Source organism: Manacus candei, unplaced genomic scaffold, assembly GCF_025592945.1.
Source record: "Manacus candei isolate 608988 ecotype Guabito, Panama unplaced genomic scaffold, ASM2559294v1 h1tg000017l, whole genome shotgun sequence".
Classification (NCBI taxonomy): domain Eukaryota; kingdom Metazoa; phylum Chordata; class Aves; order Passeriformes; family Pipridae; genus Manacus; species Manacus candei.
In genome coordinates, this window is record NW_026138065.1 from 12,056,622 (window position 1) to 12,073,921 (window position 17,300).

The 17,300-nt window shown below is 35.9% G+C and overlaps 1 protein-coding gene across 1 annotated transcript in view; it reads left to right on the top strand.

Annotated features, from left to right (window-relative positions):
* The window catches only part of ZFAND3 (zinc finger AN1-type containing 3), a 133,530-nt gene that overhangs the window by 17,404 nt on the left and 98,826 nt on the right, over positions 1–17,300 (top strand). Inside the window, exons 2-3 of the mRNA XM_051783451.1 lie at positions 13,872–13,912; positions 15,821–15,847. Of these exons, the coding sequence (XP_051639411.1) occupies positions 13,872–13,912; positions 15,821–15,847 (68 nt within the window). The remainder of the gene's footprint in view (positions 1–13,871; positions 13,913–15,820; positions 15,848–17,300) is intronic.

Genomic DNA, 17,300 nt, shown 5'->3' on the forward strand with positions numbered 1-17,300 from the left:
ATTTTCTCCATTAGTAAGATGCATCACTCCACAGTAATTTATTATCGTTTCTGATGACAAACTGTTTTGGAAGAAAAACATTTATCAGCATTATGTTCACATTCTAATGTGAGTGGTTTTTTGACAGACCCTGTAGCAATATACCAAATTTTTGCTTCATTTGCCCTATTTTCAGTTTGGAGTTGGAAATTATTTCTGGTGTTTGTTGTGCTTCAAAAAGATACAGTAATTTTTCTTTGGGAAAGTTGCATGTGGGTTACAAGAGTATGCTTGGGGTCTACAAGTTTGAGGGAAATATTTGGAAATCCTAAATTTAGTAGGTCCATTCTGCTGTTGCATATTAATTCCCGTACGAGTTTCTCTGCAGCCTCATTGTACAATATGTTTAAGTATCTCATGGAATCTAGGAGCCCTGGTAGGAACAAGATTTTTCCTGATTAGAGCAGTGAAGTAAATTGTTTGAAGTAGGGAACAAGACAGGATTACTGAACTCATTGACTTGTTTAGGGTGAACAATTTTGATGATGGTAATGGAAAAAAAGGTGTTTAAAATATACTTAAGTTCAACTATCCTGTATCATGAGGTTCTCAAATTCCCATACTTCCCTGCTGAATTCAAAGAAGAGGTGGCAGGGCAAAGAGGGAAGGACAATAGCTGTCATTAGTATGTATTTTTAACATTTAATGCTGTGAACTTAAAAGGAGTTTGGAATATTTTTGCTCTTGCCACCAGTGTTTGCCTTAATATATGTACCCAAAAAAGCCCCATAAGTTTCAGTGAGATGTGGATGCCTACACTGGATAAGAAATAGTCCTTGAGCCCAGGCAAGCTGTAAGCTTTAACATTCCAGGGTGTGATGGTTCATTCAGTACATTTTCAAAAGCCTCAATAACTTGGAAGATGAGTCAGTAATGAAAAAACCACTTTATTCCATCCACACAAATTCTACTTTTGTAATTAAATATGGTATCAATAGAATATAAAGTTTTCAGAAACATTGTTTTTTATGGAGAAGGCTAATGTTTTTGGAGGTGTTTTGCCTTCCCATAACCAGCTGCTGAATTATTTGAGCCATTTCTGTAAAATCATACAGCTTTTTTTGTTACTGTACTGTAAATGCCAGAAGTACAGCTGCAATCACTGACCTTCAGCTGTATAATGATAAGATAAAAATTTTCAAAACCTTTTGGCCTGATATATAAAGGACATTGCTTTGTATGTCAAGGAAACTTCACTCAAGAGTGAAGACCAGAGTATTCAACTGGTTAGTCCAATTCACAGGATTTTTATTTTTTTTTTTAAACCATACATATAATAATTCTGTTCCAACTAAAAGTGATGATTCAAAATAAGATGCTCATCTTTAAGGAACAAGAAGCAGAACAAGGAAAGACAGATATGACAGTCAGTCCCATTGGCAGATGGGAGGAGGGAGGCAGGTAGTTCAAAAACTTTTTTTTTTTCTCCTTTTGACTATTTTGTCACTATTATTGAGGAGGCTTCTGGACTTCGTGGTCTGAGATGAAATGTTCACAGTGTATTACAGGAACAAACCCTGCCCAAATTGTGTGATGAGTTTTAGTGTAGGTTTTACAAAGGAAAAATGAGACCTGTGGTGTAGTTATGGTTCTCTTGCACAGTACCAAAAGTGAATATAACTTTTATTCCTCTGAAACCACTAACAGTGATGGTTGTTTTGCTGTAACTGATGGGGAAACTATGACAGATGAATTAGTTAAATGCAAGCTAGAATTGTATTTGCATCTTGAAGCTTTAGGAAAGTGTTGGTCACTGATTCACAACCAGTAAGAAAGTTTTAATAGCAAAGGTAGTGTGAGATTGCTGGCATGATGGGAGGATTTGTGATTTTTTTGGTGATTTTTGTTTTTAATTTCTTTTTCCCCAGAATGAATATTGCAACAGGGAAGAACATTGTTTTATAATGTTAAGGCATTTAATTTGAAATGTAAGGGCCTAAAGAACCATGTGGCTCTTGTGTAGGTTTAGAAAATTGTCCAGAGAAAATTACTTTTAAGCAATATATATTACTTTGTACTCTTATGTTATTAAAACCAAGAACTGACTACTTGAGCTTACAATTTCTAGTCAGTTTAGCATTTCCAGACAGCATGTTTCACAACATTAATAGTATATTCATATAAATATACATATGTAGTGTATACATACATACATACATAAATATATATGTATATATATAAAACTTATATTGAAGCTGTGGACCTCAGTGCTTTCTTATTAACTTGGAACATTTAATCTGTATAGTTGACTTTAGCAAAGAAGCTGTGTTATCTCTTTTAGACTGAGATATAGGGAAACAAAATTGGGTTATTTCTTATGTGATGTATAGAAAATGAAAAGCCTTATCAATGTTTAGAAATTCCAATAATTACAATTCTCAGATGACCCGCAAATGAAATTTGGAGGAGAATATCATTCTGAAGTCTGAAAATCCAGCCCATTGGAAATCCTAAGCCACTTACCTTTTTAAAAAGATACTGTTGAAAGTGTCTTTCTTGCCTTTTTTTCAGTTGGTGTTTTAACCTTTACAGAGACACTTAAAGACTTTGAAATTTATTAGTAGAACTGTTGGGACTGTCAAACCACTTCTTTACTTCTGCTGAATTTGTTAAGATCTCAAGAGCAGAAGGGGGAGCTCCTGCTGAGGGAGCAGGAAGTGAATTGAAATCTATGATGATGTTCACTTTGGCACTGGTCAAGCATTTTGTGAATGACTCTCTTATTCTGTTTAAATATAGTAAATATTCATTTGATGATAATACTTCCCAATGTGTTCATTTTCGCACCTTCTGATTTGCTAGTTTTATTATACTGAAAAAAGAAGCAAGGAAAAATAGCCTAGAACCTTTGTAATGTGTGTAAAAAGGAGGCAAACAGATACATTTTTGTGTAGATTACTCAGATTTATTTTTTTTTTTAATACTGGAAAAATTTTCTGGGTTATTTTGCATATATGATACTGAATCCTGTAATAAGGTAAGTTACAAGATTTGTCCTGTTTCTTTTAATACAGTATTGAGCATTTCCCCTTCTATGAATAATGCGAAAGACCACCACATCAACAAGTGTATTTGGTTACTGTATGCTAATTGTAGTGAGTGGTATTTGTTTCCTGTAGATTTATTTGCAGACACTGCAGTCTGGATCATCATGTAGTAGTGCCCAGTGCAGATGGCGTTCACTGCAGTCTTGCAATATTAGTGTAAGCAGGTTGTTATTTAACTTGGATTTTGTAGAGCTGAGGGACGACCTTCTGAACTTACCAGGTGTAAGTCCTACTGTCCTACTGTGACTTGCCCATTGGTACTGAAGTGTGGTAACCTGCTTCTGTAATACATTTCCTTTATACAGTAAATTCTCTTTAGTGCTTCTGGTAGTTCAGCTGATTCAGTGTTTACAACAGCCGAAACCCTTGTGTGCTGATAGTTTGAGTTGTAAAATGTTTCACAGATGTTAGAGTACCTAGAGAATTATAAATGTTCTGTGCAAACTAGCAGAGATCCACAGAGTGTGCATTTTGTAACAGCAGCAAGGCAGTTAACTCCTGCTTGTGGGGTACTTTTCTGTGATGCCACATCATTTTGGGAGTGATGGGCATAACCTATTAGGATGTTAGACATATGGTATATTTTAAAGTATACAGTGTCATAACATTTTTTATTGAATAAACAGTAAAATTAATTTTCTGGCTTTGGTTATGTGTGAAGGCCAAGGGGAAGTGAGCACCACCTAAAAAAGATGAGCAGTCTCTCCCTAGCTTCCTTTGCCATTTTTATATTGCCATGGCTGATCTTTTTTAAAAGCTTTTTAAGCCAAGAGCTAAGCTGAGATTTGGAGTCCAATCCACTTTCCCTTCATAGGTCAATTAGACGCATTGGAACAATTTTCCAGTTCTTCACAGGATGTCCTCAAGAAAAGACAGGTGGAATATTTGCTATTAAATAACCTTCTGTATTAGTGAATAGTATGGGACACATCTGACCTTTCTTAGAAACTCTTTCAATTTAACCCATACCTAGCTCATACTGTAAACTTCTCTTGGGAAAATAAGCAATTTTAAGAATGCTTAAGAATTATATTTAAAAGATATTTTCAAAGTTGGCTGTAGTTGCATATGTGTCATAGCACCTGCATTGTTTCTTTTTCTCTTAATTCACTAATACCTTTAAGAAAATAGAGATTTGAGTTCTGATTAGGGTATGTTTTGGTAGATCTAACTGCCTTTTTAGCTGGTAATCATGTAAATAAGCAATAGAGTTTGATGTTCATGCCACTAGTTCAAATTTAAAAAATCCTGGGAGTCTCCAGGTTTGGTGGGTGGTAGCTGGAAGTTCACCCATGGGTAGGTGATTTCAGTATGTTTGTGTTAGACTGGAAGCAGTGCTGATTGACAGCATAAGGAATGGTGTACAGTGTTTTGTTCTTTGTCAGGGTTAATAGCAGCAGCATTTACAATGATGAGTGTGAGTTAAAATTATTTTCAAATAGTGAGTCCTTTAAGCCTGAGATGAGTGCACATTAAAATGTCACATCTTCAGCTGTGTAGTTTCTAATGTTCATACTTTATAACTTTGATGGTCTATGCTCTGTTTAGCAGATAACACCTAAAATTTGGAAAGTGTGTATCCTGATGTTAGTCATGATCTAATACATTCTTTAGTTTGCATAGCTCTCAATTATTTACTGACATAGGAGATCATGCAATCTGGCACGTGTTTGCTTGTTTTCCAGTCCCTTATACTTCAGCTGGTAGAATGAGTTTGCCTTCCCTCAATTTACGTCTTCCACCTATGCAAGCAGGTTATATATGTGAGGGTACTTTTTTTAACATTTTCATGTATTAGAGTAGTTAGATTGTAGATTTAATAAGGAGGTCAAGTTTAGACTGAGGACAAAATTCTTCCAAGAGTTGTAATGAAGGTATTTAAAGCAAAATCAGGGTGGTTGCCTATAATGATCTGTGTTTCATTTTGCCTTTTTTTTTAACCACCTCAGTGTCATTTATTTTTTAGTAATTGCTCAAAACTGGTGGACTGGCTTATTCAATCTTTGCTAATATGTTCCTCTTATATCCAGTTCAGTATTTTGCCTTGTTTTTCATGATGTCTGATAATGAGAAGATTTGGGATGGGGGGAGTAATAAGGAAAGAACTCTGGAGAAGAATGTTCCTGTTTTGGGGTTGGGGTTCTTTTTGTTTTTGGTTTGTTTGTTTATTACTATGGAAAAGAAGGTTATATGGGGAAAGATACCTTAAAGGTATCTATCAGTCTGTTCTTTTCCCCTGATCCTTTCTTTTATCAGTATAGCTATATTAACTACCCAATTTGAATATTTGGGAATGAATTGCTGTTGTTTCCTTTTAGAATTTTGAGAAATACATTTTAATGTGATGTTTTAAAGAGGTATAGAGAGTTGAAAGATGGAAAAAGTAAGATAAACTTGGAATAATCTAGCATAAAAATGCCAGTGTTCCATTAGGAACAAACACTTGCCTGATAGACCGAATTCAGCACTGGTGCTTTCAGTCTGGGTTGGGTTTTGTGTATTGTGCTCATTCTGTTTCAGTGCCTATGGAAGATACCTCATGATGTTGACTTCTTGATCAATGCAGTAATTGTAGTAGTGACCATATAGCTCTGGAAGAGAAGGCAAAGATTATATTCGTCTATTTGAAAGAAGAAAGGAAAAGCATCTGTATCATTATCAATAACATTTACATATTATGACTCAAAATACTTCTGTTTAATTGTATCCTTTTGTTTTGATGGTTTTGTTATTTACTGAGAAAGTTAAATGTGCAAACATACATAGAGGCAGCTTTCCCATAACAGAGAGTTATTCTTTTATCAGGTGTTTGTTTTGAAGAACTTCAGTTTTTTCTGCTCCAGTAATGTTTGACTTGTTAGATATGACAAGTAGAGCTCTGTAACAAAGGACTTTATTTTATAATTTTGATGCTCTACTAGCTTTTGAGAGAATACATATGGCATAGTACTTAAACCAGACTTTGTTAGTGTGTTTTGTTAATGCTATGCAACAGCATTTTTAAATCAGTTTACATAACTTGTCCTTTTAAATGTTATTTGACATGCACACTGCGGTCTTGGAAATGCTTTGAAAGCTTTTTTTTTCCCCCTTCATTCAAAAGTTCTAACCGTTCTAAGCCATTATGTTGCCAGGCTTTTTAAAGTACATTTTTGCCACAGAAAAATAACGTTGATTTAAAAAAAAATAATGCTTCCCTACACTTTTGCTGCACTTAAATTGGGCAAGAATTTAACATTTCCCCACTTTCAATTCTAAATCTAGCTGTTCAGGTCAGAAATGTTTCAGAAGGGTTTCCTGTCAAGGTTTGATATATAATTAACCATACCTTTAAGTCAGGGGACAAAATGAATACTTTCTTGAGGTTTCTTCTGGCTACTTTTTTTCTGAGAATGTTTTACTATTTAGTATTTATTACTGATCCTGTAGTAAATGGAATAACACAAATGGAACAGATTTTTGAGTGCTGCTTATCAGGAGAGCGTTCATTGGAGTGTCTGATCTGAAGAAAAAGATGAAGTTGATATAATCTCATATTGTAAATCTCAAGATGATGCTTGTGTTGTCATAGGGCAATGTTAGTTATTACCTGCAGTACGCAGAAAATATAATATCCTTGAGGAATTTGTGGAAGTGGGGTAGATCACAACTTTTAAATTTTATTCCTACTTCACTAAAGGCCTCATGGACTCTCTTAATACTTAGTATTTCAACCTTTTTGCTGTCCTTTAAATAGTAGGCTACAAGTCTTCATGAAAAAGATTTTGAAGAGTTGGCAGGGGAATATTTGGTGTATGATTTTGCTGCTGAGATTATTTTTTTTCCAAAGGAAGTATAGAGATGTGTATTCATGGCAATATGAACCATTTAGCCTTGGCTGGAGGGCAGCAATGTTGTAAGCTCAGCTGGAAACCCAGTTGAATGAGATTTTACTTCTTACAACCTGACTTAGATAGTTTAGATGCGCTGGATTCTTTGCAGTTTAAGAATTATTGGAGAAGGCTTTAAATTGAAACTCTATCAGTGTTTTTGTGTCAGAACCCATATGTTTTGTAAGACTAAGGAGCTACTTTACTGTGTATTTTCTGTATTCTCCTCTCTTGTGTGTTTGTGCTCTTCTCTGGACTAATTGTCAACAGAGCACTTCAGTGTCTTTGTATATTTAAAACATAAAAAGTGTTTCAGTCATAGAGTTTTAAAAGGATGCTTCAGTGAAATTGAAAATATTATAAATCAGGATACAGCTGCTCCATTGGGGTGCATCAGCATATCTTTTGAGTGTGGAAAACTGCCAGAAGGGCATTGCACTAGCACACTGTACTGTTCATAAAGTTTGCCCTCCATTTCATTTCAAATTGAGGTATGAATGTGTGGCTCACTAACTGAAGCATCATTTTCAGCAGCTTACCAAAAATCTTGAAATAATATGCAACATATAAATTGCTAGTGGTGAAAATGAGGAACCCAAAACCAGAATACTCATATTTTTCAAGGACAAACCCCAGAAGTAGTTGTAATAATAAAAAAAATCTTACTGATAACACTTTTCTAATTGAACTAGAATTCTTAACACTGAGTGTATGGGTATAGAACAGGTGAATTAGAGGATATTGAATACTGAAGTAGAGGATATTGAATGCATTTGTGGGATATTTAATTTAAGATTTTAGTTCACTTAAATATCTGTTTCTGAACGCCTGTTACTGCTTCTGGTTGCCAAGTTCTCTATAGGTCCACCTACATTTGACATGCTCCACTTCTGCTCTTTTATTTTAAAGGAATTTGGCATACATCATTCATGAAGAATAATTGAGCTGCCTCAGTTTGAAAATATGAATAATTGTTTAAACTGCCCAAAAAACCTTGCCTGTATTCCCTTAACAAGATCATAAATTATGGAGGACCTATAAATATCAAATATGCAGCATATATGAAATCAATGAGGTGACTTCTGATTTAGAAAAGTAAAATGGCTTTCTTCAAAAGCTCATGTACTTTCAAAGGACAATTGAGGGTCTTATTAACACAGCCTTGTTAACCTCCCTGCTGCACAAGGTGAAGCGTTACACACTCTAAGCAAAAGATGAAACGTGTAAGGGAAATACAGGATTGGATCGATTTCTTTTAATGATAACTAATTCTTCTAGCCTGGTTGGATAAAAGTAAACATATGTGCTCTATGGTTTTGCTTTTGCTGTGTGCCAGGATTCAGCTCGGAGTGAACTCTTGGCAGAGTTATAAGCCTTTGAAAATTGCTTTATAATGGAAATGGTGACAGATCATTAACTACAGTAGTATAAGTGCATTGATTTATCATATGTATAGTTAAGTTGCAAAATACGTGACACAGTATGTGCTGAATGCATAGGGAGTATCTTTGTAGTTTTAACTGATTAATGACATTATTCATATTACGTTAATCTTTTTTGAACATACGGCCCCTGACAGTGTTGGACAGGTATCATTCAGGGGCTAAGATATGTTTGTTCTGTAGTGACACTGTGATCCCACTATAATTGCTGTATGGGAAGGGGACCAGGAAGCATTTTATAACATCATGCATTTAATCACCAATGCAATTACAGTGCCACTGGAGTAGATATGTTTTCCTGCTACCAACTCTTAGGAACTTCTGAATCATAATGAATCATTACTAGATAAGCTGGAAAACCTTGTTTCCAGTAAAAAATGCAGAATCTGGGATTTTGCAGTCACACCTAATTAGCATCTGAGGCTTAAATGTCTTTAAAATGAAATGTCTAATGTATGTATGTTATATGAAAGCATTTTTTCTCCAAAACCCTTATTCTTCCGTCATCAGAAGACAGATGAACAAAAATTATTTTCAAGAATTATGATTATTCTAGTGTTGTTTTTCAAGCATTGAGGCATAGAATCTTTACTTACTTTTACTCTGATGCAGCTGCATGATTGTTGTCATTGGTGAGCACCTACACTAATAACAGTAGTTCGCCATTACTTTAAAAAGTGTAGGCAGCATGCTAATAAAGGTGAAACTGAGCATTTTGTATTGCCCTTTGGCACTTGTGTAGAGTAAAGCTAGTATTAGTTTTTAGTGTTTCTGGTTTGCCTTTTTTTTCATCTTTGAGATGGGATGATGAAGCTATGAAGCACCTGACCCGCTGCTGGAAAACGGAGGATTTTGTTACAAAACCTTCATTATTTATTAGGTGTGCCTATCTAAGTTTCTTGGCAGAAGGTCGTTTTTGGAGACTATCTTAAGATCAGTCAAATTTCAGTATGCTTCTTTTTAACTCCCTTTGACTGCACAAAATTTCCACATGTAACTTGTTCTTCAGATTGAGATTGTCTTTTTCAATCCTGTCTGTTCTGTTCAACTACTGTACATCTCACAGCCTTTGAGATTTATGACTAGAATTCAGCTGCATTCTCTGGATGTGGTTTTGTATTGATAGTCATTTACTGGGAGAGGAAATTTACTGGGAAGGAAAACCAAACTTTCAGTGAAGACAGGGTGGAATGTGCATTGATTTGGATGGTACCTTGCAATGGTACTGTCAAATGGCAAGGAATAAAAGGAAAAGATAGTAATATGGAGCATAAAATTGAATAAATAACGTCGAGTGCTCTTAGTGGAGTAGATAAGACCACTCCGCACCTTTATAAGAATGTTCTGGAAGTACCATATGAAAATAGAATTGGGGAAGCAATCTCTTCAGTTTTCTTGATTAGTTACATATCAGTTGTGCTGTAGGATATGAACACATATAGGGTTTGAAGTATGCGACTTTTGATATTTAATGACTCTTGCTGGCTCACACTTTGCATTATGGGCCTTTAACTGGAGATGCAGATGTCCATCTCACCGAGGTTGGGGCCTTTTGGTGGTCTGTGTGCATCTGTCTGAATGCTCTCGTAGTTTCCTTTGCTGTGGCGATTTGTAGGCACGACAGTGCAAGTGAGGGATGATGATTTGAGTAGCCTCAAATGTGCATTTTATTTTTTTTTACCCTTACATGCGATTTATTTCCTGCTAAAAGTATAAATATGTTATAACTTCCAGGATTTCCCATTTCTGTAAATTTCTTTCACTTCCAAAGTCCCCATGTTATTGCTACTACTTTCATGGTCATGTTGTTAAGGGAGTGTTTTCTTTCTTTGGCAGTGGGGGCAGTTTTAATACCCGCACTTTTTTCGGACTGAGCCCTGTGGAATGGTTGCGTGCAATCATTCTGGAACCTCTTGGGTGTTCCAACTGCCTTGAAGTATCCTCTGCCTCTAACTTAGTGTGCCACTTGACCTTCTGAGCTTGCTTCACCTTGTGGTTTCCAATCTACATAATAATTTTGTGCCACCCTTTAGTTAAATGGTTTCTTTTTGACAGAAAGAAGTACCTTCAAAGAGGGTTTAACTTTATATTCTACCTCAGAGATAATACCATTCTATTTGACTTGATTTATCTATAAATATGAATATCTTTCTGAATACCAGCTTAAATTATGTACAAGCAGAGATTATAAATTATCAGTATAAAACCAGCTTGCTAGGGTTATTGTATATATATATGTGAGTAATTCTGGATTAGGTGCTGTTCAACATGAACCTGAGTTTTATGGGGAAAATCTGGGAATTACTGTAAGTCCAGTTAAAAACCAGGATGGTTTGATATCTGATTCAGAAGCATGTCAAATATCCCAATCTAACTGTGACAGAAGGGTGTAGAAATGTTGGGTCTCAGCCTAAAGACTTGCCATCTAAAACACGCAGTTCTCACTGCCAGGACTGACTTTGAATTCTAGCTTTGCTGTGCCTTATTCACCAGTACAGTGATGATTTTACTCTGTGTTCCTAGAAGCAGGAATTGTGTTCCCTTCCCTAAGTTACCTGTGACCATCTTTCTCCTATGAAGTGGGAATAGAAGGCTGTGTCATGACCAAGACTGATATTTCAGAACTTTGAGTGTTTCAAATAAAATTTTCTCTAGAAATAACAGATATTACATATGTATGATACATTTGAGAAGGTTATCAGGAACAAAGAAATTTTATATGTTTGTGTTCCTCCTTGGCACTATGAGCTTCGGTGAATTCTGGAGTCGCTGAGAAATAATTAATATAAACCAGCAATGTGGTTAACAAGATGTGCCTCATGAGAGAACAGCAATATGTGGGCTTGCTCAATTTTAAGTCTGGTGAGTGAACCCTTACCTGCTGTAAAGAGGAAATCCTGCCAATGAGATGAGGGATTTGTAGTGTAACAAAGAGCTATTGAACAATGTTTTACTTGACAGACAGTGATATGAATCTCAGATAATACCTAGTAAGTTTGATGTATGTAAACTGCGTAATGTGTTTTCTTTATAAAGCTTTTGCTCTAATTAAATATTGCATTTTCAAAAAGAAGCTATTGTGATCAGTGCTGTAACTCTATCTCTAATAAAAATACTCTCTTTTTAGTTATAGTATAATGATGATGTATCTGCACTCACATAAGTGGCTGTGTAAAAGAAACTAAGAGAAAAAACACTCATAAGTTTAGATTCTCATGGTAGGTAGCAGCCTCAGACTGACTTCGATGCCCTGAAAAGGCATATAAAAGGTTTGGGGAGAAAGTGATCCTTGACACTATAACAGTGACCTGAAGTTATTTAGCTCACAAGGTCACTTGTCCAATAGCGCTGTCCTTTCAGAAAATCTGGTGGGGTTTGTGTGTTAGGAGTAAATGGCATTTTTTTTTTCTTTTTTTCACATAGCTGTATGTTGTGTTTGCATCTGCGTTTTCCATTGTTGGTGTGCTTTTAAGTAAATATTATATGAGGCTTTGGATTGATATTTAACAACTGAGATGGTTGGTTATACCACTATTGTCATTGCCCATTCTAATGTCATCAATATGAACCAGCTGAACTCTGCCTTTCTTTTTCTTTACTGCCCCTGGGGTTTAATGGCTTTGCAGAGAAGCTCCTGCCTGGCATACTGAGCTCCTACAGAAGGTCTAACCCATAAGCAGTGAGTACTGAACTGCAGCACACTAATGCTGTAGGTGTTGACTCACTGTGCTGTTTTTAATTGCAGTTCTGTTGAAGGTAGATAATCTTTGCAGATATTGAATCTTTGGGTATCTACCAATCTGATGATATATTTGTATGGCTACAAATGCTGATCTGCTTTTCTTTTCCTGGGAATTAACTTTTCTTCTGTGCACATACTGTTTGCATTTAAAACTAGCTTTCATGTGTCTGTGGCTCTTGCTATAGCTGGCAAATGCTTATATCTCAAGTGATGTGTGTTCTTTTAGAATTCTTGAGCCTTATGTAAACCAGCTTTCAAATGTGCATGAATTGAAAAGCATCTGTAATGTTTCGATGTGACTAATGCTAAGATATGATTGACCAAGTCTGGATTTACTTTTTTACTGGAAAGTCATTCAAAATAACCCTCTACAAACTCTGTGGGGAGAAAAAATTTCTATAATCCTGATATGTATGTTCATTTGTGATATAATTGCTTTGAAAAAATGGTCAATTTTTTTCTCTCAAGATAGCAAGCAGTTTTTTATAATTTGTGTTGTTAAGGTGCTGATCTCTTCTCAAAATTCCATCCGTGTTTGGCTGGAAATAGAAAACAACTGTTTTGATTGTCTCAGTTGTTTTTGTGTGTGCGTATTTCTAAAGTTAAAGGTTCAATTAATTTGCCTAAATTATATATTCCAGCTAGAGCTGCCCTGAGGAGGCAAAAAGGTCTCGTCTTGCCTGTCAGTAGGTACTTTCAGATCTGCTCAGGACAACTTTAATACTTACATGTAATGGCAGAGCTAGTTCAGGAATGCTGAACAAATCAAATATTGGCTGGTGTGCACAGAAACTGGATTGTTCTTACTTAAAGACATTTCAACACTTTCGAGAATATTCTCCAGGTCACTTTGTGAAGGAGATGTGATATTAGAAGAGAGCTTTTGTAAACTAGGAGGAACTCGTTCTCCCATAGAGTTTTGCTCTGGGTATTTTCATGGTAGCCCTAGGGAGGTCTATAGCCATATATATTTTTTTTTTTTTTCTGTGAGCATACTGAGTTTCTGAGGTTTGAACACTTGCAGCATAATTGCATAGATAACTTTGGAGACATCTGGGAGGCTCAAGATATGGTGTTGTTCTCCAGCTGTTTTTCTCTCAGCTGAAGGTTGCTGCCCTCAAAGCTGAGCCACTCTAATGGATCATATGAACTGTCCTAGTCCATGTCAGTGCAGAGCCAGACAGGTTATTTTAAAGTACTGCTGGATGCAGCTGAGGGTAGTAATGAACAGCTTGAGGTAATAACTACTTAAGCCATTCCAGCTAGACTTCAAGAGCACATATGTCTGTGTCCTTATAAGTACAATACTTTAATCTCTCCATTGCTGTATTGTAGTCAGGATTTGTCAGGACTGCAGAGCTGTTGCCAAGGGAAGTCTGATATTTAAGTGGAATGTATTGGTGCTTCCTGTCTATCATCATACTGCAGTAGAAAGATTTGAATAACGAGTGTGTAACATATACGTTGAATGGTAAAGGAAGCTTATTTTCAAATATGAGGGTAAATGTGTGGAAATCATGTTTTGGAAACTCTTTAAATTGGGAAGAGATTACCACAGGAAGTCTCTTCCCTGACTGTTTCTAGTTCAGCTGTTTTCAACCACTTATCTTTGATTCTTAGCCATATAAGTTCTTACCCTCTCTGTGCCCTTTCCATTCCCCAAAAACCTTCCCTGTATTGATTAGAAATATAATGAATTTTTTAGCTCTATTTTTTTTTATTTTTTGCCCAGGTCCAGCAAGACTATGAATCTCTGTTCCAAATGCTTTGCTGGTAAGTGCAGTAAAAGGTTTTGTGTTTTTGTTAGATTATTGAAACCACATTGTTGGCATCTCCTTTAGGATTTGTGCATGGGTTTCTCTTCTTTCAGTGTGTATATGTAATCAGGTTTTCCTCACTTCGTTGCTTCATTTCTTTGGTAATCAAGAACCTCTTGTGTAAATGTACCCATCAAACCTTGTTCTTGAAGTTTATGGAATTTTGGTACATCCTTGAACTCCGGAGCTCCACTGCCAGCACAGCTCCTGTATGGATGATGTGGCTTTCAGAATGTCTGAATTGTAATTTGGAATTTCATAGAATTATTTTATAATAACCACTGTTATATAGAATGGATAAAAAATGAAAAGGAAAAGTTGGTATAGAATACCTTGTTTCTTTTTACTTACAGCCCTTGAATGTTAAATCATCAGTAGCTCATCGGTAGGCTAATTCTAATTACTGCATATTATTTTTTATTGTGAGGTCATTGCTTTTGTGTAAAATCTTAGGAATTGTTATTGACCGTTTCCCATTACCATCTTTTAGCTTTGCCTTTCTCAATTTTTTTTTTTGGTATTATTTAATATTGTAAACTAATTTTTAATTTTAATTAAAGTCCTGTCATAGTTCATGATTTGTAATTTGTCTTGGGGGAACCGATACAATTTTAAAAGGATCAGCATTTTTATTAAACTTTAAAGCTTTTTCAGCATTTTTTTAACAAAAAAAATGAATTTTGACTCATAGATTATAGATCTTAGGTTCAGCATCACTTCATTAAACAAACATATGGGAAATAAAGATTGTCTAAGGTTGTACAGCAAAATGATGCATATATTTCTCTGACTGTTTTCCAAAGCCATGGGTCACTGGAATGGTATATTGAAAAAAGTGTAAGTCCTTTCTTGTGCTCTTTCCCTATTAACCACAGTCACAAACAGGTTACGAGGTCTTTGATTTGATTCAGTGAGACTGATATGTTCATATTAGCACTGTAAAAAGCTTATGTTTGTGTACCTCAGAAATGGGGGTGTTCTGAATCCGAGACATCAAAATGGCCCATCCCTCACATTCTGAGTTTAGCAGAGTACCCAACACTTCTCAGACAGCAGACCAGGCATTAGGCAAAACATCTTTTATTTTGGTTTTACTGGTTTGGGTTTTTTTTGTTTGCTTGGAATTCTGTTTCTGTTTAACAAGAAGAAAAGTTCTTGTCTTCTATTCTGCAATTCTTCTGAAACTCCATTACTTCTGATAAAGTTAAATTTTTTCTGTTGTAAAATTGCAAGATGATACACAAACATTTGTGTGCTTGGGGACTGTGGGGGTGGGGGGGGGGGCGGGAGAACTTAGGTTTTTAAATTTTCAAGACATTCCTTAGAGCCTGTTTATTTTAATGAAATAAGTTCTTGGAAGAGTTTGAGTAGCTTAAAAAGCTACTAGTAGTTGGAATAAAACAAGGTATTGTAGGAAAAGGCAAATTTACTCTGTCTTTTTTTAGACCTTAACTATGGTTCCTTCAACAAGTAGTATTGAAATAACCAGTTCTGTTGGAGTCATAACTTGAAACCTCTCAATGTCATCATTCCAACATAAAAGAATTTTTCTGTTTTTTTCTTTTTCCTGATGTTACTGAAAATATTTTTGGCGTATTTTTTATACTGGGTTTCCAGCCACATACAGAAATAGAAAGATGTATACTCTTGTTTCTAACACCACAGATAGCAAGATTTTAGGCAAGTAAGGTGTTGAAGATGTTTTTCACTGTTTCAGGCACTCCAAAGAAAGGATGTGAAAAAAGTTCCTCTTTTTTAATATGGCAAATTATTTATTCAAATGTATTGAAGCAGGTTTGTATGTGAGGGAAGATTGCGAAATATGATTTCTCTTGACCATTGTTTCCTTTCTCTTTTATTTCAGAAAAAAGAAATCCACACAACGAAAAAGGTTAGTAACTTTTTACATTTTTTGTTGGTTTTTTTCAGGGAGAAGGGATAGAATCTAGTCTTCCTGTTATTTAAAAAATTAATTTGAGACAAACACAGCAGGAAGGACCTTACATTTGTGTAAGCATTACTTTTTTATACATACCAGAGGAGAAGGGCAACAACGGATGAAAACATTGTTGTGTTTACAGTGCAATATGATTTATTCGTGGAGCCTTCCTACCTTAACAGGTTTTTCAGACTTTCTGAACTATGTACAAGTTTGTAAATATGTGGTTGTGAGCTGTTCTTTGCTTCTGCCCTTCCTGACTTCCCCATTGTCCTGGTTCCAGCCAGGTCAGGATTAATTTTTACCGTAGCCAGGAGCAGCATGGCTGGGACCTGGAGGTTATTCCATTCCACCTCATGTCATTGCCAGGGGTGGGGGAAATGGACTCATTTCCAGGGAGAAAGGGTTCCTTCCATTTGAGAAAACGTGGCAGAGGGAGTGGCCGGTTCCAAGCAATCCTATGTGAATTGTTTGCCTATCTTGTACATTTATTATTGATATTGTAGCTGTTACTGTGTGTTTTCTTACCTCATCGAAGTCTCCAGTAAATGTTCTTATCTCAATCTGTGATCTTTAGCTTTTGTGCCTCCAGTTCTCTGCTCCAGCCTACCACAGAGGGAGAGGAAGGGGGAGGGGGAGTGAGCGGCGTGGTTTGGAGTTTCAGTGGAGAATGTTCCTAAACCACAACACCCATCCCTTGGGAAAAAATGGTCATAGTTTGATATCCATTGTATTAATCAGCACAGAATTTGATCAAAGGGCAATTGCCTGTCAGTTTGCCTTATTGTTTGACCAAATGCTTCTGATTTCTAAATTTATTACCAAAATAAATTCACTGAATTTTCACTCCCATTTGTCTAAAGATGAAAGAAACAGCAAAAGCAACCAGATTATGTAGCAGGGAGGCTGGCATTCCTTGTTTTGGCTATTTTCTGTACATTTTCTTACATTAAATGTGGGAATACTGTTCACAATTTATTATAGAGATTAAGTTGTTCAGTTTTCTATGGCAAGAATGAGCTGCATACTGCACAGATATATGCAACCATTTGCCCAGAATTGCCCAATGTTTTGGCCTAGATCTAGAAGGTTCAGTAAGCTCTTCTGTACAATCACAAATTTGCTGTTCATTTGCCCCAGACTAGCTCTTGGCTTGCACGTGAAGGTTGATAAATACTGTAGAGGAGCTTGAAGTTAGCTGTCCTATTCAGCCCTCTTTGCCACCTCTTCTGAGAAGGAATACCTGATTTGTTTTACTTTAGCCCTGTAAAAGCAACAGACTTTTGTAATATTCAAGAGCTTCTCTGAAATAATTTCAAGTGAATTGTACTTCTGCAAAGTGCTGTAACATTGTCTCCAATTCAGTGCTGACTGTGTGCTATCAATGCCTCGAAGTCTCCAGATA